At 34.8% G+C, this 22,931-nt stretch overlaps 1 protein-coding gene across 1 annotated transcript in view; it reads left to right on the forward strand.

Annotated features, from left to right (window-relative positions):
* The window catches only part of LOC149167542 (GCN5-related N-acetyltransferase 3, chloroplastic-like), a 150,482-nt gene extending 129,888 nt beyond the window's left edge, over positions 1-20,594 (forward strand). The window contains exons 2-3 of the mRNA XM_089430515.1: positions 20,060-20,455; positions 20,532-20,594. Of these exons, the coding sequence (XP_089286641.1) occupies positions 20,060-20,455; positions 20,532-20,594 (459 nt within the window). The remainder of the gene's footprint in view (positions 1-20,059; positions 20,456-20,531) is intronic.
* Positions 20,595-22,931: the final 2,337 nt, after the last annotated feature.

The following is a 22,931-nucleotide window of genomic DNA, read 5'->3' on the forward strand; positions in this document are numbered from 1 at the left end:
GAGGAGCCCAGCAACCCATTTTTTCCTTTTCCGCCTTGCTTTTCGGTGTTGAAGTGGGTTCCCTCTCGTAGTGATTGTAAAGCTAAGAAATCTATGTAGAGGGTGCCCCCTCGTAGTGGTCGCAAAGCTGAGAAATATGTGTGGAGGGTGCCCCTTCACAGCAGTAAAAAAGATGAGAAATATATGCAACATGTTCCTAACCAATCTTCTCAGTCGTCTCCCACTCCAATGGAGGAAATTCCATAATGGATCAGAAATCTTATGGTGAAGACTCATTCCTCCATTCCATAAGAGAACATCATCGTTCATAACCTAAGTCTCGAGTTTGATCTGCATCTATTCCGTCCTCCATCATCTAGAAGCCATGACTCCTTGTACCATGACTCGCTTGATCAATACGCTTCACCAACTAGCTATGTGCATTCTCTTGATTCAGAAGTTCCTGGCTCAAATTGAATTCATGTGCAAGGAAGTCTCATTATATAGGTAGAGGAGAAGAAGGTCAAGACACAATGATTTCCTCCTCTATGCTTCAAAATGCTTCACATCAATACAATGAGCTTCCATTCGTGAATGATTCTCAACCCGCTAATCATGGTGAAACATCATACATGATTAATTCTTTCGATCAACCTCTAGCCTTGGGTTATCATCACTCCCATGCATCCATATGTTGTGATGAATGACCCAGCACATCATGTGATCTGTTGTTCTCTCATCTACACTATAACTCAGATATGGAGTGCGCTTTGGTTGAATAAGACATTCATATCAAAACTTCCTTTGCAACTCACGTGCCAGTGTGTCCTACCATGACAGTGCATCTATGTGCAGTGGATATACTGCATGTGATCTTGCTTCTTCGTCTAATGACTTATCTCCTCGATTGACACAAGGTAGTGAGGTTTTCCATGATGAAAGTAGTCTCAGTGCATAGGACTCTTCCCACTCGTCATCATCTTGTATGTTTCATGAAGACAACTCGTCAAGTCAGCTTGGTGAACTTGAAAAGCTTGATGAAGCCTATGACAAAGATGGATACCATGCTAAGATCAGTTTTGAAATCAACATCAACAACCATCCTCAAGCCATGCATGACCTATTTCACATCTCAAAATGCAATTTTTCAATTCTAGAAAGTTCCGAGACATGTCAGGAAGTCAAGGCACTTCAACGTTCGTTGATGTTTATGTCAGGAACTCCCGAATCTGGTATGCCCTTCCAACTGAATTAGATTTGGTTTCTCATGCACAATCCATGTATTTGCATTCTTTCACTCAATGTGGATCCCCGTCTAAAAATTGTTTACTACTCCAAGAGTGATATTTCAAGATTTCAAAATTTCACTCATGACTGAATCCACAAGACTATTACAATGTATCCATCTTTATGTATGTCTCTTACATCCAACTCGGGTTGGGAGTGTCTATCAATCATTGAATAATGGAACTGTCAAGTTAATTAACTCAAATATTTCCTATTTCTGGAATCATACTTATCAGATGTTCTATCTCGTGATCAACTCCTTAGTCTTCTTGTAAATCTTGCACTTCATATTTGCCTGCTCATCACACCAGCAATATCGTTGTGTGATGATAGGCGCACAAGATATCACGTGGATGAAGTACCTCTCATTTCACCACACCCCAAATGGCTTCACACATTCATAGTGCTCGCATCCTTTATACATTCCTGTGATGACCATGATGCCTCCACAATTTTTAACCAATTATAGGTGGGTGTTTTGTCATATGTAGTGCACAATGAACTTGGTTCCATCATTCAGATCATTTGTAATATTGTTTAAAAAGTTTCTTTGTTCATGTCAAAATGGGAATCTGGTATCTCGATCAACTCATCTGATCTTTATTCTATCTTTGGTGACTCTCATGCAGTTTATCATTTTCCCAACAGTACATCCAATGACATTCGCTTCATGCACTATGATATTCACCATGTAATATGTTTCTCCTCAGACTTCTATCAAGCACGTGAGGCACTTTAACCTACATTGATGGTTATGGCAGGTCCTTACCATCCGGACATGACCGAGGAGAATGATCAGATCTATTGATCCATACAAGATTCCCATTATGATCCCCTATCTCGAATCAGAAATCCATCTTTTCAAAGATCATGAGTCTTTCAAAACAACCATCGTGAATTTTATGATCCAATCGTTGAATGGCTGGAACAATCTTACTTGGCTAGCCATGCTGTAAGTAACAAGCTTCAGTCCTTCCTCGTGCTTGCTAAGAAACTTGGCGCAGATGAACACACACTCACAAGAGGCTTCTGAGGTTTGTTGAAATATGGTAGTCATTGAAGAGGTAAGCATATGTGTTGCGTGGTTGTTGCACATCTTTTTGCCCAAAGGCAAGACCTTCTCTCTCCTATGCAAGCTTGTCAAGTTTTATATTTTATGTTATACACTATTTTTTATCTATTTTAATCACTTGTACTTTTATGGTTGCAGGTCGGGTATGCCTATGGTGGCTTCACTAGAAATTTCATTTCACGTAACCTCGACTAGTTAGCATAGGAGTAGGAGTAGTGTTTTCTTTCTTTCTTTAATTTTCTTTCTGGTTTGCATGTTTCTTTGCTTGCTGACTTGGTTTGGTTTTATTTCTTGCTTGCTTTGCTTACTTGTTTTGGTCTTGCCTTACTTCTGCTCTTTTCTTTTTTATTTCTTTGCTTGCTTCTATCCGTAGGTTAGCCTCACATGGAACCATGTTTGGCTCTCGAGACAAGCCAGGAAAATCTAAGAGGACTTGTACAACTATCAACTTTCAATTATCTAATTTCCTCTCTCTTTATGAAGAGATTGTTGTTTTAATTCGACCATACCATGACAAGAAATAAGTTATGTTCATAGTGAGTCTTGGTGAAAACACAATTCTTGCACTATCAACTAGTACCACCTACTCTAATTGGTTCTTTTTGGTTAACCCTTGTCAGCTCATTCAAGTAGAGTAAGGTGAGGGGGAAAACCTTAACAAGTACGTCAAAGGTATATATAACATAATTCTATTAAGGAACAAACTCTTATGCTCTCAATAAGTTGGGATTCCTCTTCTGCCTCATGAAAATGAACAAGTTCCTACGCACAGTTGTTTAAAAGATTTTTTTTTTGAAAAAATGAAAAAATAAGGCGAAGAAAGACAAACGCTTCCTGTGCAGAGAGGTGATGAAATTAAATCCACTAGTGTAATGACCAAGATCACTGGTAGCAGAACGATGTTTGTGTTCCTACTTGACTCAGTCAGGGTACTATCCAAGCTTGCTGGTAGTAGAGAAACACCAGAGATGAAACTTAAACTATGACAGTTATATTACTTGTGCACCAATGTACCCCTCATCTCCAATAAAAACAACTAAGTTGACTTGGCTTGGAATGTGTGTTGAACGATTAGTAGAATGGTAGGGACTACATATTTCACACAAGCTAGTGTAGAAACCATCATGATCAAAGAATCGAACAATACTTCCAGAAAGGATAGAATCAATTTTCATGAAATAAGGTGCATATAGAGAGCTGGATTTCTACTATCGTGTCGCCAATGTTGCAACGGATACAATTTCCCTCCAAAATTTTGGCTCACATGCAAATTTTAGACACTACCTTGGATCTTGTGATCGATCATTACTTGGTCACTTGTTCGTAAGGTGATGATCTGAAGCCTCCTTGATCTTAAGAGTTGTTCATGTTCTCATCTTTATGACGTATATGTCATCTTTAAGCATAGGGACTATTGTTTTTCATGAAAAGGGAATGTTGTTTTTATTCAAGGGAAACCTTGTGCGTATGAGTTGTTTTCATTACATAGACATGTTTCACACTCACTTCACCCACTCTTGTCTTGAATATTTGTGCATCAAGAAGATTACTTTTTATACATTATGGATGGTCTAATTTGTATCACTAAGTGTTCATGTGTGATGACAGTCGATTCCTATAACTGTTTACATTTGTTTCACTAATTTCACACTTAGCCAATTTCCTGAGAAACTTATCCTCATTGAGCTTCCTAGAACTGTGCACTTTGTTTCTGCACCCCTTAATATTTTTGTAACACCACTCCCTTGTCTGTTAAACTATTTTAAGCCTAAGCCGAGGAAAGCTAGTTATGATGTGTAATATGAAAAGAAAATACATTATTAAATAATTGATAAATTGATCATTGGGAAAAGCGAGACACCAAGAGATGAGATTCTCTCCAAATCCCGTTGAGGAATGGGATATGATAAATCTTCTATATGTGATTCTAGATAATATAGATGAATTGGAGATAAGTATCCATCGAATGAATTGGATGTAAATATCCATCAAGAAAAACATAAAAGCTTTGCTGGAGATAAAGGAAAGCTTTTATGAGGAAAAGCATCGCGAGAGATAACGGCATGTTTTTTCGAAAAAGCTCTAGGAAATAGGATGAAAAATCCACCTAAAATTGGGACACCGCTAAAGGAAACTATATCATGAAAAAGGGGATTAAATACCCATTGCATAGATCAATTGGAGGCAGTTGATCCATGGCAAGAACCTCAGATCGGGGGGAATTAGAGGTGATTGATGGTTGGGTGGTGGTTCTCCATTTTTTGAAGTGGTGTGCTTCATCTATCCTAGTTGGATACTCTTGCATGAGATGTAATGTATGTAGTTTCTTACATTTATGTTTTCTTCTTACTATTGAAGTTGTTATATTTGTTAGTTCCAGTCTTCGCAGCCTGTCACCAGAGATCAACATGAGCTCTTACTATGTCTGGTTTTGTTAGATGTTTTGCACATGATGTTCAGCACAAAACATGTCACAAGTGTGTCCATCAGAAGAAGCTCAGAAAAATATTTCGAACAGTATATCATGCTTCCATAACCGGTTTCTAGATTAGAAGATATGATCAAAATGAATGAGTGATTCTTTCTTATGCATGTTTTGAGGTCAGTTTCTGCGACAATGACAAGTTTAGTACAAAATCAGTTTTTGAAAGAATGGTAAGGAATTTTTGAAAAGTGAAAGAGGTTTTTGTTCATCACATATCAAATAACCATAACCTCTTTCATTTTATGCACAGGTGCTACTATGTGGGAGATATACAATGATATTTGGAGCCTACATTTAAACAAAGCAAAATTTTCATATTTTTGACTGTTTTAGTCATTTTAGTGCGGGGTCATTTTACAACAGATGGAAAGTAATTTTGAAAACTCCAAGGAGTTTTTTGTTAATCATGTGCAGTACAACAAAAACCTCTTTCATTTTATTCACAGGTGTCATGAATTGGGATATTTGTGTAGATCTTTACAGCTCATTTTCACAGATTTAAATTTTTAATGATTTTTTGTTTTAGAGATGATTTTGTGGAACAAATTGTGAGCAATTGGAAACGAATTTCCCAAATTTGAGAGATTTTTTTCTCCAACATGACCTTATATACAAAAATATCTTTCAGTTTTGTAATAGGTGCTATGGTTTAGGGATACAAGTTCATCTTCAACACCTATTTTTAGAAATTTGGCCCAAGTTTAATGTAACTGATTCTATTTTGAAAAAAATGGTTTAGCTCAATTCCCTTAGTACAAGGATGAGAAAATGTATATATCTTATGAATTTCATAGTGTAGGGGTTGGATTTTGGTAGAAGGTTGGATTTTTGAGAAAGCCTTGAGCTTCATTGTACATTCATATCAGCGTTTTGGCTAAGGAATTGAGACCAAGGTTTGCAGCACTCTTTCGGATCCATGTGGCAATTTGTCTTGGTACAGTGATTTCTTTTGTAATTGTGAATTTTCTTATGTGTTATGTATGCCATTCTCTATCTTGTTTCTTCTTAACTAAACAAATAAGAGTGTAAGTAGAATCCATTGAAATTGCAGTGCTCTACTTGAGGTTTGCTTTAGTTTCTTGATGTTTTCAGCTGTTTGGAGAGGATCCATGACTTTCCTTGCCCTCTTCAGCTCCTCACCTGTCCAATCCTTCCATCACATTCAAATTGAAGTTCCAAAAACAATTTCCTACCTCACCCCATTGAGATCTCTTCAAGACTGAGCCTCATTCCCCGCACCCAAAATCTACCTTTCCATCTGAGCCAACAAGAACATCATTCTATTCAATCAAACTTTTTCACACATATATCTATCCTAAGATCAGCATTTCTATCAGTCATCTCAAGCCCTCACCGATCATAATTTGCTAAGATTGACCCGAAGAGAGCCCTCTCCCGACCTGGTTGGGCTAGCTACCAGGTTAAGCATGGTTTGATGTTGGCCCTAGATCCTACCTTTTTCAGCCTAAGGTAAATCTAGGCCCTAACAATATCATGAGGTGGAATCATGGTAATTAGTTGTTAATACTTGTACCAAAGAGCTAGATTACTCATGATCGGCTCTGCTTGTGTCCATTATATATGAGTAAAGTTATCTTGAGTTGAGGGTTCTTATGAGATGATTTTAGATGCATGGATGTGACAAAATAGTCCAAGTGGTGTACGTGTTCTATTGTATTCGGATTCACTTGCATGGGGAATACTGTATGTCTATTGCATCCGCTTTATGTGATAGAGTCACTCAACTTAGATTGAAATGATTTCAATCTTATGCATGTGTCTCTTATTGTATCAAAGAATAGAGTTAGCGGTGAGAGGCATAGTAGGAAGATGTTATTGCTTGGGCCATAGAGCTATCTTACTTATGATAGAATATGCATGGACCATTATGCATAAGAAGAAATACTTATATTCATCTTGTTGTGAGCTAAGCATATATGGATGTGTGATACATCTATTGAAATCTAAGCTTGATTATCATTATGTTAGTAAAGGAACATAGTATGCTTCGAATGGATAACTGGATAAATATTCATGCATGACACCTTGGTGCATGTGGAACAATATAGTATGATGTTTCGAGTGTTGAAGTCTATGGATCTAGGTATCTATGATATACGTTGAATATAGTTGAAATATTCCTCCCTAATACATAAGAGTTAAGACAGTAATATGTTTGACCATGCCGATAGAACTGTAATTATGATTCATGACCATGTTAGTGGAGGTAGTTGCAAGATAATGTTCTATTAATGATTGTGTGGAGTCATTAAAGAAGTTATGGGTTGCATGCTATGATTCATTCTCTTATCCAATTTGTAGTTTATGCCTAAAGGTGGATCAAGAGAATATGTAATATCATTTCTTTGATATTGTTTAGTAGTTAGGATCATTGGTATAGTTGCAAGGATAATCCTTGTGCATGTGATGATGAGGTCAATATAGTTGTGATAACGGTTGAATCTTAACTGTAACTGTGGAAAATTTTTAAATGTAAGGGAGTATAGTAGCTAATTCCTCATGGAAGCTCACAGGGTACGTTACAAGTGGTATCAGAGCATAGGTTCAATCACAGCAGCCTATGGACCAACCCACCTCCATACTAAAAGCCATGTCATGTAAATGTTAAATTGATTTTCACAACTAAGATAAATGTTGAGCTAAGATTAACAACAGTAATATTTAATGAGAAGTGAGAGCTCCTAAATTGTTTGTTATCTGCCAGAGAGCTAACAACATAAAGGGATTGTTAAACCAAAATTTAGCCCTCAAATCACTAAATAGTGGATGTCTTACGGAAGCTCAAATTTCCTAAATACATAATAGGAAGAATAGCTTACCTCATGGATAAGCTTGTATAAGTAATAACAAAGGTATATGTTATTCCACTCCACATAGAATATTATTATATTAAATTGGTAAGGTTGAATGTTGAAGAATCAATTGTCTCTATGAATTTGACATGGGTGATATGCACTATGCACAATTTTTGCTGCATGCATTAGGAAGAACATGTATTTATGTTGACACTTGAATTGTCTGAATTCGTTGGAGGGGATAATTTATTTCTGTTCATAATTAGTGTGTATGTGAGAGAAGAAAAATTGTTGACTGTAGTCTCATACAATAATGAACTAATGGGTACGAGCAGGGATGTTAGATAATGTTGTTGAATTGAGAATTTTTTAATAAAACTTGGATTTCACTCACAATATGTTTAAATCACATATCAGGTAGGAATACTAAATCGTTTAAATGCAGGGATTGATTAATCAACTAAATCAACAAATGGAAGGATGTACCATATAACGACGAAAATTCAAGCTGGATGTTGCGTTCAGTTGGGAATGGTCAATTAGAATGACATTGAACAAATTGGGTACTCTAACTAACACGTTATATCCTTCAACAATAGATGGAGATGGATATATTACCAATCAGAGTGATCGGATGACTGCAAGTTCTTCTTGGGTTTGCGTTTCGCTAAGTTTGAAAGTTGAGGAATTTTCATGCTCTATCCCTTCAAAGGGAGGCGTGATTCATAACAATGGGATTGGATTTTTGACCATTACCTTTTGTGCAACTAGAGAATTGGAATCTTTATAAACCTTTGATGAATAGGAAAGATTTAAAAGCCTGTTGAATAGTATGTCCAAATGCTTTTCAGTTTTAAGGAATTCTTTAAAAGCATGGGATGCAATAATAACATTACGAAAGTCATCATTTTCCCTTTCAATGGCACCCTCTTCAATCATGTTGATCGTTGCACTGGATGTGAATAGAATTACCTCAAAAGCAAGTAGTCAAGGGAGAAGTAATGAATCACCATAATATTTCTATCTCTTTTCTGCTAAGAGAGCTCTCTATCCAGCGAATTGTCAGTTGAAGGATATCCTTATCACACACATGCATTTCATTGATAATGGTTATCCGCTAACTCCATCTGCAAGATTAGAAGGAAATAATGCCAGATAGGGTTCATTCCATTACCCATATGGATACAGGATATGCTTGACATTATCCATGGATTTGGAAATATTTGTGAGAACTCGATCACACCAATGATCTGGAGAGGTACGAAAATATTTGATCCCAAAAGCCGATATAGAAATGTTATCCACGATCATTCTTGTAAAATGAGTGAGAAAAGGAAAAATATAAATGTATTAGGGATATGGATTATCTGAAATGATAAGATTTGCGGATAATCAGTCTTTAACCACCATGGATACGCCTAGCCGATGTGGAGGCGATGACTTTTAATCTTATTTTCAAGAAAACTACAATAAAGTTGTGGAATTTTGGGATGTGCCGACAATCGAATTAGGAAAAAGACTACTACTTCTTTTAAATACTGTGTTTCGAGCTGTTTTACCATAGATTTGGAGGAATCAAGGAAAATTTGCTGCACGTTTGTTTCTGTTTGATCGAGTGCAAATGCCTATTCGTCGTTTGGATTCTTTGGTTGAGATAATGATTATCCTCATGGGCGAGATAAAGTTATCCTTAGATTCCATGACACTCAAATGTATGCATGCGATAAACACATATAAAAACTAGAAGGAGGAATATTGTCTTCAATCGAGTGCTCTATGCGTAGAGGCTACACATGAAGTCCAAACCCAACTTGGTTCTCTGAAGATAGCATGAGTAAGTATTTCTGCTTCAACTAGCTTGATAGAGATACAATATGGATAGTATGGCCAACACTCACTACCAATAACGAGTATTATGAGCCAAACTTGAGGGTGTACCATCATTTTTTCCGCACCTACCACCACATTTCTCTTGTCCTCCTGGCAGAGGGAATCATAGTAGCTTAACAGGTGGAGGTATCCCTCTAGGCGGTAGATCGGGTGGGAAAGAGTTCGTAGAGGCACTAAAGCCAGAAGACTACAATGATTTGTTGAGAGGATGGGTTGGTGCACGTAGGCATTATAAATTCTCTTGTCAAGCAGTGTTGTCCAATGGTAGTTGGCGGCCAAGAGATGGAGCTTTGGTGTAGTGCGGTTTGACCCCTTCACCTAGATCCACATGCCTACCCCCCGGTTATGAAGGTAAAAGTAACTTGGACTTAATCTAACAATTAAATTCTTGTTTCCCTCTAACATCGACGATGGTATGGTTATATACATTTTTCTTTTCCACTAACAGTGTTACACATTGAATATTTTGAATTTAGAGGTCGTTACTTATGGCTCATAACTTATAAAATGGATCCACTGTTGCGATCTCACAGTGATACCAATCATCTTGCAGTGACGAGTGCGAGTGATAATCAAATCGATGAGTTATATCAATGTCACAGGATTAGGTTCGATGGTGGATGTGGCAGATGTAGAGAGACCTGTATAAAGGAAATACAATTTTAACTATTTATCAACGAAAAGAAACAAAAACCGCATGTAACAGATTATGTTTCTTTGGTAAATTTTGTTTAATTTTTTAATTGTCATTACTCTCTTCTGATTATCTGCGCTCTATTGAAAGATGGGTTGTATCAATGTAGTTGGGAAAATTTGTTGCAATTTTGCAGAAAAGACATACAAGTCCTTATAGATATGGGAAGGGAAATAATCGTAACTGCTAAAAATGATATGTTATGAAAATTCTTAGGTGTATATAAATTCCTTACTAATTAGAGAGTGCTAGAATTCAAAATCACTAACATATTTACATGTGAGTGCAAACATCGTGTCTCTATCATGAGATACAGTTTTATGCATCATGCAGTGGCAGTCTTGATGGCATACTTTGACCAAGGCATTGAGCCTTCGACTCGTCACCATTCCATGCACTAGTGGATTTAACTTAATTAAATTCGACGCATTGGTGGTTTTGGACGCCATTTCTTGAAGCAGAAATGTAACTGTAAAAATGTTGATCCTTGCTTAAATTAGTTGCTGGAACAAAGAAGTGGTTCCTTACCTTTAAATAAGAAATATGAAAATTAACATTGTATATCATAAGATGAAATGGATATGGGTAGGATTTATTGTGCTTATTATATAAAAATATTCTCTGCGAGCATTCCTTTTGAAGCTAGATAAAGTCAAGATGTTCAAATGAATATGGATTTTGTGTTTGCCCAGAAAAGTGTTCTAATATAGATTTCCATGTTTAATGTGATGGAATTTGAAAGTTTCATTAAGTGAAGTCATTTGGGTCAAATGTTAAGTATGCCAACATCAGGTTCCTTGATGATGCAGAATTAAACGCTCAATGTCTCTGATATTGCAGTAGAAGAAAATTTTAAAACTGAAATTTCACTAAATTTTTTGGGGAAAGATGACTTATGCTATCATAAAAGGTTGAAAGCACTAGAGAAAAGGGGTGTTAACCCACCAATTACCATGTAGTTAGTAATTTTACGAAACATTAGCCTACTTGGTTAATCAGAATATTAATTAGACACTACCCAAACTTGAGAATTGTCCGCAATAATTAAGAATACAAAATCTTGATAAATACAAGAACTCATTGCTCTACAATTTTTCATATACAGTTAATGCAATTATAGCTAACTGATTTGAGTTTGTGACGCATATTGGGTATACCTCTTGTAATGGGTCAATTTCAATTACAAACAGACATCATAGTGTGATGGTTATGATGAACAGTTCGCTTGCTGTGCTTGAAATATTACTCCTAGATATTCAAATTGAGGCTTGTACTAATGACACTTTCTTGCATAAATTGCTATGTTACAATAAATTAATTGGCTGAGACTTGTGCTCATGAGAGGGGTGTTTACGGAGAATTGAGATATAGATATACAATTGTTGATGTGCTATGTTTCTAGTCATGTTGTACTACTATAACGATTGTTCATAAATTGTTGTTTTATAATGTCATTATTGGCCTTGACTCTAGAGTGATGTTGAATTGAGACAATAAGGAATCTCACATATGATATGGTCATCATGTTATTTTACTAAGAACAAATTATGCATGGTAAAATTGCTATGAAAGGACATGGCTAAATAAAATCCCACCTAATACTTGAAAGGATGATTATATAAAAGAGGAAATGTTAAACTCTAGTAAAGTATCTCACAAATAAAAAGAGGGAAAATATCAACTAGTTCATAAGTAAAAATCCAAATGGAAATTATATACCTCAAAAGAGGTTAAGGGTTAAATAAGTGGGTTCCACTCTACTTTGTGCTCCTCTAGAAAACTTTGCAGATTTTTTTGCCAGTGCCTCCTACTTCTAACACTGTCTTCCCTGGAGAAATTGTGAAGATCCCAAGTGGATGAACTACCCAATAGTCCCTTGGAAAATTGTGCAGTTCTACGTCCAAGCTAGGTTTTGCCCTGCAGCTGTCAATGATCTCTCGGATTGCAAAAATTTGTCTCCCAGTGACATCTTCGCACTTTTTCCTGACAGTGCTTGGAGCCTCATATCGTGGACTATGTTGTGCTCTCTGCAGTCTCATTTTCATGTCCCTCTCCCAGGCACCTACACCGAAATGGAAAACAATGCATCATGGTAGGCTAGGATATTTTTGGATTTGATGCTGTCTCATCATGAGTGATTTTAAGAATAGGTATATCGATGAAACATGGCACGACAATGAACAGGATGGAAAAGAGGCGCATGCTAGAAGACTTTCTTGTGGTCAAACAAACACATGAAGTACATCAAGCAAAGGAGAGAGGGGGACATATTCACGTGTAGCATCAAGCGAAGACCAAGACCGTCGAAGACCCCACACAGTTTTTGATGTGAAGGTGAAGATATGTTACACAGAGAGCACACCATCACTCAGCAGAACAATAGCTCGACACAGAAACCATAATTAGCCAGTACATGTCAATAGTGTCATGTCGATTTATGTCGTGAATTGTCTTGGCCACATCACTACTATGGACCATACTTGTTGTAATAAATTTAATCTAAAGTGGAAGTCCAAGAGACCCACATATGAAGTTGAAGAGTCATGTAAAGTCAAAATGTCATGAGTCAAAAATTCATGAGGGAAGTCGAAGATTCATAAGGGTTAGTTATTCCCCCTTGGCTATATATACCCTCTCATTGTATGAGAAAAGGACTTTTTCACCTTGGCTCCTCCCACATAGCCTTTAGCATCTGTAATTTTTTCTTTGAGGAGCGAGCAGTGGCTCCAATGTCCCACCATTGGGACAAGTGATGTATGGTGTATATATGTGTCTTAGATCTTTTTCTTAATTCAGAAGCCTATCTCAAGCCAATAGATTTTCATGCATGTTTTGTATCCGTTTGTAATACTATTCTTTAAACATTTTCAATGCAAGTTTTCTTAACTTGTACTAAGATAGTTAAAATACATTAGTTATTTTAGTACTCATATTGTTGAAGATGTGTTTTATTGTTTATAACCATTTTCTCGTCTGCTTGGACTACTCCATCGGACATTAGACAGACAACCTATGTGTTTTCTTGGTTTTAATGACCATCACCCTTATGTGGACTATTTCAATGGACGATTTACGTGTTTTCCCTTGATCTTTGGGTTTCATGACTGTCACATCTCCTATTGACTATTCCACTAGATGTTGGATAAAACATTATTGTTGTTCGCATGTGTTTCTTCCTAGATTCTAACTATTCCCTCTCGTGAAGAGGTTTGCCCTACATTCCCCCTTTTGACAGTAAGAGAACCTGGACATAGAGTTACATTACGAACTCACCATTCATACTCACCTCTCTTTCTTGAAGTTACAAGCATAACATTTTCATGTACTTAAAAAGAATAGGTAAGCCAAATCTCTAGGATAAAGGCAACTAGACCATCGTACTAATGGTACTCCTACACCAAACGGTATGAGGTCTAGTTGGGACTTCATACCAAGGAGATCACTTGAATGTTGGCTGATCTAGCACCATCAATAGGTGGCCACTCTATTTTCTATAATATAATTTGTGAAAAGAGGTATTATTGAATCACACTCAAATGAATTATTATTTGCAAAAAGACCCCGATAAAGGGAAAATCATTGTTTGAAGAAATGAACCAGAAAATGTTTATGCTTGTAGATTGTTGGTCCTTTTCCACAATGAAAACTTTAGATTCATAATAATTTATTTCGCTTATCACACTCTCATGAATATTAATTATTTGTTGTTCGAAACTTTGTGGTTGATTATTCATATTAGAATCAGAAAATTCAGATGTTTTTGAGGCAAATTGTACATTGTTGGAATTTGAATTTTCATTGTTGTTGTTGATTATCTTGTTGTTTTTCCTGTTTGTTATGAAAAACAAATTGGAGAAAATTTAAGGTATAAAATGATCCTCCTAAGAAATATAGTAAAACAATAGTGGAAATAATAAAATAAAATTAGATTACTTCATCAAATTTTAGAGGGAATTAAGAAAAAATTATTTTTTCCAACTCGTATTTTAAACTTATCTACATATGGTTTTATTCAAATTTTGAGTCGAATCACTCTTTGGATGTAGAATTTAATTAGTCATCAATGTAGTACCCAGTTTGCATATTTTCGTTGGACCCTACTGCACAAAAATTAGAAATACATGAAAAAATGTGATTGCAATAACCTTTGTCATGTATTTTTATTTTTCCATGTAGTGGGGTGGATTAAAAATATGCAACATGGGTACTTCTTGGATAAGGAATTAAATTATGCATCCAACGAGTGATCCTACTAAAACTTTTAGTAAAATTATACGGAGATAGGTTGAAAATATGAGTTCAAAAAGTATGTTTTTTTTTTTTAAATTTTAACCCTTTTACTCCAAAAATTGTGAATCATCCCCCATGGTTGACATCATCATTTTGAATCTTATTGGTTATTATAAATTTTATTTCAATTGTGCATTTTTTCTTTCAGGACTATTTTAGACCTTAAAATTTCTCTAATGATTTCATTTTTATTTTGAGTTGTTGATTTCACAATAACAACATGATTTAAAACATCCTCGGTATCAATATTGTTTACGTTGTATGCTATTTTTCTTTGTTGTGAAGGTTAATTAGGAATTTCTACGTTTTCTATTTGAAGTGGATAAACATTTCTATTTTGAGAAATTGATTCCAGCAATAGTGAATGTTCCTAAAAAATTAATGTGTTTTGGTTCCTCACTATGGTTAGAAATACAAGGAAGAGAAACTCAGTTATTAGACCATCCAACTAGCTAAAATTCATGAGTTATATATTTAGATTGAAACTATAAACAAATTAAACGAGATCGAATAAATAAATTATCCAAAGGTTCAACTTCAAATCTATGAAGTGCTTCAAGTTGATCACAAACCCTTTCATGATTTTAATCTTGAAAAGCATGAAGGAATATCTTTGGAAACTCATCTGAAGTGTTTATAGAGGAAAATTATAATGAACTACACTAGATTTTTGCTAAGCCTATCAAAGTAAGAGTAAAAATACTACACATCACACCTTCATCAATACCATAGTTATTAAAAATTAAAATAAATTTAAGAACATTACCATAAGTATAAAAAACATCCTTACCATTAAACTTTGTTTTTGACATAAGATTTACTACCTTTATTAGGATGGTGGTAGGTGGAAGTCTAGTGAAGCAATTCTAAGTAGGAAGTTTAGAAGGAGCCATTGTAAATAGACAAACAATACATTGAAATACAAGACTCAAAAGGAAATATTGTCATGGGCCCTCCTTTTGGCACTATAAATTTTGATGGAAAAATATTAGCTCGTCAACATTTATGGAGACCAGCGAGTCATAGCCCCAATCAGACTCAATTCCATTTGGTAGACTCACCCTCCCTGCCGACTTGTGATTTCTCTAATTAATTATCAAAAAGAAGAGGAAATCCAACATACATTCTTCCCATGCACATGCAAAAAAGAAACCCTTAAGATGAAACGAGGGCTCAACTGAGCCATGAACAATTTTTCTCTTATTTAAGGATACTTTTAAAAATGCTTCTTAAATGAAAATGAGAATGAATCTATATAACAATTATAAACGGGAAATATAATCTATCCTACCTTAATTAGGACCAGATATAGATCTTACCCAATTCAAGAGCAAAGTGAGTAAGAGAATAGGGATCTAACACATTATTTTGCAATTAAGATCAAATTGCTGAAGAAGTTTGAATATTTGATATTATAATTACAAAATATGATTTATTTGGAGATTTAAAACTATAAAAGTTTAGCCGTTAATACTTCAAAAAGGTTCACATAACGCCAATGATTGTTAAATCTCTCTTAAATGGAAAATTTTTGAGTAAATATTTTCTCAGAAATTTTATCGAAGAACAATAGAAATTAGAAACAAATAGCAGATCTAAGAAACTACTAGATTAGATAGTTGATCTTAGAAACAATAATTCTCATATTAAACAAAAGTGTAGAACATGGAACAATTGATATAAATCTACTATTTAATGAATAAGATTTATTTAACAAATAAAAGTATATGAAAACACAATCTCAAAGCTTGCTTCATTTCCCTATTTTGGAATCTCTATTTTGGAATGGGTCTCCTCAACAATCCTCTCAAGAATATGAGTTCTTCCAATTGAGAAAAGAGTTATAATATTGCACGAGTTTCCTGAAAGATAAGGACCATAGCCTTATCTCCTCAAGATTGTAAGAATCATCTTGATTATCTTCTATATCCATGCAATCAACTAATTTTTGGTTTCTTATCCATCATTAACCATGGTTAGCCATCCCCGTCATATTAAGGAATCAAATTACTCTATGTTTTTATTTAGGTTGCATGCATCCTAATCCATTATTGTATGCCTCAAACATGTCTATATTCATTTACCATATCTTTTTCCTAGTTCCTATCAGTGCATGTGCATTCTTTGTTGCTCAACCTCCAAGAATTTTTTCATGCTTATGCTTATTATTTATTCACATATAATATCCTTTTAAAATTTTTAGTAAAGCATTCAAAATAGCAAGAGGTAAGCTCTAGATATTTGTGCTCACAACTATGGTTGCATCACTTATTCATTTTATATTAAAATTATAATCAAATTAAGTCTGTTAAGGAAATCTATTCAACATCCTCACCCTATCCTTCTTCAAAATTGGGAATCAATGACCCACCAGATTTATTTTTTTCATTATATCTTACCTAATATCTTAACAAATATAAGCTACTGATTTCATGAAGAATATGAAATTCTACCAATAAGAATTTCTTAACATAAAATCATTATATTTCATCTAGTACTTCCAGTTCCCATATAACAAATCATCACTATTACACTCTTCTCATCAGATCCTGTCCTTTTTTACTTACATCTAATCCATTATTGTAGTGCTTCTAATATTTTTTTATTTCTCTAACAATTGAGGCCTCATATTAATCCATAACTCTAACAATTTTGTTTATGTGGTCTATTCTTGTCCAAGTCTAAGGTTTGAAATTTGATCTCATGTTTTCAACTCTATGGTATATTTATACCCCTATAGTCCTAGTGTTTAAAACATAGGTTTAATACCACATGTATTAAATATGAATATGAATATTTCATAATCCCATTGAACCCAATTATTGAAATTTTACTTGGACAATCATAGTGTGGTCTTTCTCATAAGGTACTTGGAATACCATTAAAAGACAAAACATATTGATGCATAATATAATTTCATTAGAGACATGGTTGAAATAAATAGGATTATTCATATAAATGTAGACATGGTGAACAATGTTTTAGACTCTCTAACAAAGTTAGTCAGTACCACTAAATTTTCTTTGTGTGTAGAAAAGTTTGTCTTGGGGGACTTGGTTTACTAAAGGAACAATATTAACCATCGATCAAGTATGTCAAGAAAGTGGGAGAATGTTCATATGTATTTGTGTTTTAAATTAGTCTCAATAAACTACCCTTTAGTGAGTTGATTGAGAGGTCAGATAAGAAGGCTATGAACAAACCTAAACAAGTTTGAGTAGGAAAAATCAATTAGGGACAAGAAGTTGGAAGGATAGTGGAAGTAAAGTTAATGAAAATATAATTATATGGATGATTCAAGAAGATAATGTTTAATTCAAGAGAATTTACCTTAGTTAAAGTTTATGGGAGGTTGAGTAATTGATAGAAGTTATTGATTGACTAGATTTGTTGAAGGGGTCAATAGTGAGATGCATGCGTATTGTTAACTAATACTAGTGTTAAGTGGTGGTTGAAGGGAAATTGAATACAATTAGAAGTTGTTGGAGAATTCTTAGGAATCATAGTATTTTGAATATCCTGGCCAATGTTCTTCAACACCCTATATTGATTTGGTAAAGTTCTAATTAGGGTTTTCTATACCTATAAATTTAAGGTTGGTGATAGATGAATAAAACGTTGAATATTCATGATATATAGATATAGAGAAATATATGGGATCATTGATCTTAGTTTTGGACTAATGTTGATCTAAATATTGATATTCATTTGTTATTCATATGAAAATATAAGAGAATAAATATTAAAGTTTGTTTGGTTTTACAAGTTAACTAGTTAATACTTTTGAATATGAAATCTCTATGTAATCTGTGAATATTTATGGAATTCCATTTTTTATTTATATTCCTTAAGATCCATCATGCGCGTTTAAATTTCTATGTAAGTTGAGATTCTAAAATTATTTATATGTCTAGACTACTATTTATTTGGCTTTTGGGATATGAATTATAAATCAGGATGCCCAGGCCCAATAGGAAAAGCTTGAAGAAACTTGATAAGGTTGTTTGTAGTATAAGTTAAAAAATACAAAAAAATTGCTAGAAAGGTTTCAAATAGAGGAATCAAGTTGATCATAAGGTAATCAACATAAAAAAATCCTTTTAGTTATTTTGTAAAACTTATTCTCTTAACATTAATCACTAGCATGTTTTGAACAATTATTTTCACAACCTTTTTAACTTTGTGTAGGGATGAATATAAATTCAACGAAATTCCATCATAAAAGGATAGGAATTCGAAAAAACATAAATGATGATCAATCATTCCGAAATTCTCTAGACTAGTGCCATAATTTAACAAGGGAGGCTGCATCGCAGCTAGTCCCTGCCTTGAGCGTGGACAACCATAGCACAACGCGCGGACAACCATAGCACATTTATAGTCCTTTCTCAACCCTGGTTGATAGTATAGTTATGAGGCTCCGAGTCCTTTCGGAATTTACACACAAGTATAGTAGACACTGGTTTTCATTTCTTCAAAGGATTCTGTGTATGTGTTTGGGCATATAATATACTTGTGGTCGCAACCTGCTCTTGCCATCCGGGAGAAACTTCAGGGAGCTCAGAGCACTGTACTTCGCCTTTTATGACAAAAGAAAGGTCAGCTTTTGGAGAGCCAAAGCTTTTCTGCAGAGGAAAAAAGACGCAAAGGACCACTATGTGCAGAAGTGGAACGAGCGTTAGCAATTTGAACCGAACCACAAGAAAGAGCAAGTGGACTTCGCAGAAGTAGAATATGCATAAAACTTCGTCCTCCCGTATGGGTATTAATGTAATAAACCTTCAGGATGTAAGCACTGAACGTATCCGGAACCTTTCTCATTAAAGCTAAAATGGTTATGCACAATGAAGCTTACTCCCTTAAGTTATAATATAAATAATAATAAAAAGGCTTACCTTTTGCCATTTGTAAATAATAATAAAAATGTTTAACTTTTGCCATCTGTAAATAAATAAAGGAATGTTATTAAAATACATGCCCATATCAGGTGGGATAAAGTAAATGTATAACATACGTAATGGCATTGTATTTCTAATAATATAAGTTATAAAAAAATACCTTTTGTCATTAGTAAATGGAGGAATGCTATTAAAATATCCAGTGAATGGAGGAATGTTATTAAAATGGATACCCAGATCAAAAAGTATATATAGCTTTTGTCATTATTAAATGGAGCAATGCTATTAAAATGAATACCCATATCCAGCGAATGAAGGAATTTTATTAAAATGGATACGCATATCAAGGGAGATAAAGTAAATGTATAACATGCGTAATGGCGTTGTATTTCTAATAAAATAAAATAAGTTATAAAAAAAATATACCTTTTATCATTAGTAAATGGAGGGATGTTATTAAAATGAATACCCACGTGACAAAGTGTTGATTATGCCTTCAACAAATGTCATATATGGCTTAGACACGTAGTCAATATGCATTCAAAGGCCCATGCAGGAGGAAAATAATACTTTGGCACCTGCAGTTAACATTTTCTTTGGCACCAGCAATTTGACCATCACCTAGGAGGAAGCTGTTGTCTGTGGCAGACTCTGAGAATCCTAAACCCAAGGAATACAATTGTAAGGGCCAAAGGCATCCAGCCATCTTCCAGAAGAGTAACGCTTGCTCCAATCCATGTGAGCACCAATCCACTGGACGTCAATGTACATAAGCTTGTAGCCCTTCTGAGAGCCACCCAACAGAATTGTGATCAATTCCCTGAGATTATGGATGATGGTTCTGTCAAGCCAGTTGATCCCAAAAAACTTGAAGTTGCATTGATGAATAGCACTGTAGTTGTATCAGTTCACACCAGAGGAGGAGAAGAACCTCATGCATGGTTTGATAGCTTATTTTCTGGAGTGACGGCTCAGAAATCCTTAGTAGGCTTTGGCAGGGATACTTCTCACTCCAGCTTAACTGCATCAATTTATGACATTGCGGTGAGTATTGTAATTGTGATTCAACCAGTTATACACAGTAGGAAATATTAACATCAATAATCGGTCTGTTCTATAGGTCGCTCCCTCATTTCAAAGATTGCGTATTGGCAGAAAGATTTTAAGAAGAATAATTAGGTAAATTCAATTGCCCATGTGCTCTGTGTACACAGGGCACCACCGGCAAAATGTAGAGAAGTGCACATGGTTTCCCAAGAAGTTTTACTTGAGAAAAATATTAAAAATAAAATTTTAATCAAATTAGAAACAATTTACTTTCGGAAACCGTATGTTAAACTGCCTCTGCCATTTGCAGTGTCATATCCGAGTCCTGCGAGGGACTAAAAAGAGTTTTGAATAAGTGGAAAACCTCAAATAAAATCATTTTAAGACTATTCTGAATTTCGAAAAAATAATTTCAGATTATTTCAGATTTGCTAGGAAAAATTATTAAAATATGTAGAGAGATAACTAGCGTTGAAACTATCATTGAGATTGGCACATACAGAACTGTTGAATTTATTATTTTACAGTCAGAATCGTAAGGATAATAGGGATTTTAAGAAAGAACCTGCGCAAGTCATGTAAGTAATGGCTGCCATGGCGCCCCGCTTGGTCATAGCAAATGCGTAATAGATCACCGTAGTCTTTTGTCTGCTTTTATTTATTTATTTTCAATAGTAAGCTCATGTATGCACAAACAGGGCTTTTTTTATAGAAAAAAGAGCCACAACGGTGGCAGCATAAGCACTAGCAAAAGGCAATTCATGGCATTAAAGTCTGCGAAATTGCCTCAGGTCAGCTAAGTACAAAATATATCGTGTATCCTTAGCAAATTAACTGTCTGAAATTCATATGCCATAAGGGCCGCATGATCATGATAAAGAACCAAAAAAGAATGCAGAGTGTTGCGAATATAACACCAAAAAAGAACGTGGACGAGAATTACCTGAGCTTGGATATTGACTGAGTTCTGGTAGGTAACCTGCCACAAAATAGGAGAGATGTGCCTGCAACGATCGTTGCCTGGAGAGTGAGGAAAGTTAAATGACCTACAGATGCACAAAATGGTGGTGTGGCGAAAATACGCAACCTAAAAACCAGAAGGTTCATCACCTAAACAGAGAAACTGTAGCGTGAAAGCATAGATGGAATGAGCTTACGACCAACTTAAGCAGAAAGGAACGAAACATGCAGTGGCCATGTGGGCAGTACATGCAGTGGCCATGACACCTGCCCGCATCGGACAACACCTGTTAATACCCTGCAACCATAGCATAGACTTTAGGAAATAACGAAATACTTTAGGAAATAACGAAAGTTGTTTACCAAATAGCGAATTAATGCTAGCATTAACGCTAACGGTTGACGGTCAGGGATAACGAAAATGGCCACAATTACCAATTTAACCTATGTTCGGGCCTCTTCCGCCTCGGGAAGAGGCCAAATAAGATCACAAACGTTAAGGCCGAATCCAGACTTTGGGTATGCCTCACACGACTTTAGTATAAGCGACTAATAACTGACGGGGAAAGCACCCAAGTAATGTTAAGTCGGCATTGAACGATTACAATAGTCCCTGCCGGATGCCAGATGGCAGGGACTAATAAGAGGTGGATTTTTTTTTTTACAAAACTATGATAGATGTAATGGAAAAAAGTATAGATTCAGTTTCCACTAATAGTAAAAAATTAATCTAACAAGATGAAGACTTATATTATACATATAAAATAATAAATGTTTCTATGTAAAATGTTAATGATACACATAGGACTTGCAATAGAGAAAAAATACAACTAAAAATTGGTATTTAAAAAGTACCGTTGTTGAATATGTTTTTCTATAATGTCCGAAAAATTACTGGTATCATTTTTTTTGCTGTGTTTACTTACTTTGGTATAAATTTAAAAATAAACATTTCCTTTTTTAAGAAAGTTTATGAAAATTTCAAAATACAAATGAGGGGTCACCAAATACCTGCAATTACACATGTCCAAAAAAGTGTAAAGGACATGGTAGAAGCCATAAAATCCATCCCAACAACAAAATTCCTCATAGGTATGTAGTCATTGATTTATTATTTTATGTATATCAAATCCAATTATCACACGAAATATGAATTTTCAATCATTTTGTTACCCAACAAAAAATAAAATGGAACTCGTTTAACACATAAGATAGGAAGGAAAGGGAGAACAAAGTTGATAAAAAATTTTATGAGTACATAAGTTGGTTTTCTCACTTAAGGTTTTAAATGTTTCATGATCTTTATGTATCTACATAAATCATTTACACTTACGAATGGATGTCTCCTAATATGCACTGACATATAAACAACAACATAGTAAAAAATTGATTAAAAGTGGGTCAAGGTTCCGAGTATATGATGAAGTATCAAGAATGAATTTAATAATTTGTATGTGGATACGTTTTTTGACATTGCTGATTTTCAAATAAATGGAACAAAATTTTTTTGTAT

This window comes from Pinus tabuliformis, chromosome 5_1 (assembly GCF_031772625.1).
Source record: "Pinus tabuliformis cultivar Carrire ecotype Pingquan chromosome 5_1, CPIR1, whole genome shotgun sequence".
Lineage (NCBI taxonomy): Eukaryota > Viridiplantae > Streptophyta > Pinopsida > Pinales > Pinaceae > Pinus > Pinus tabuliformis.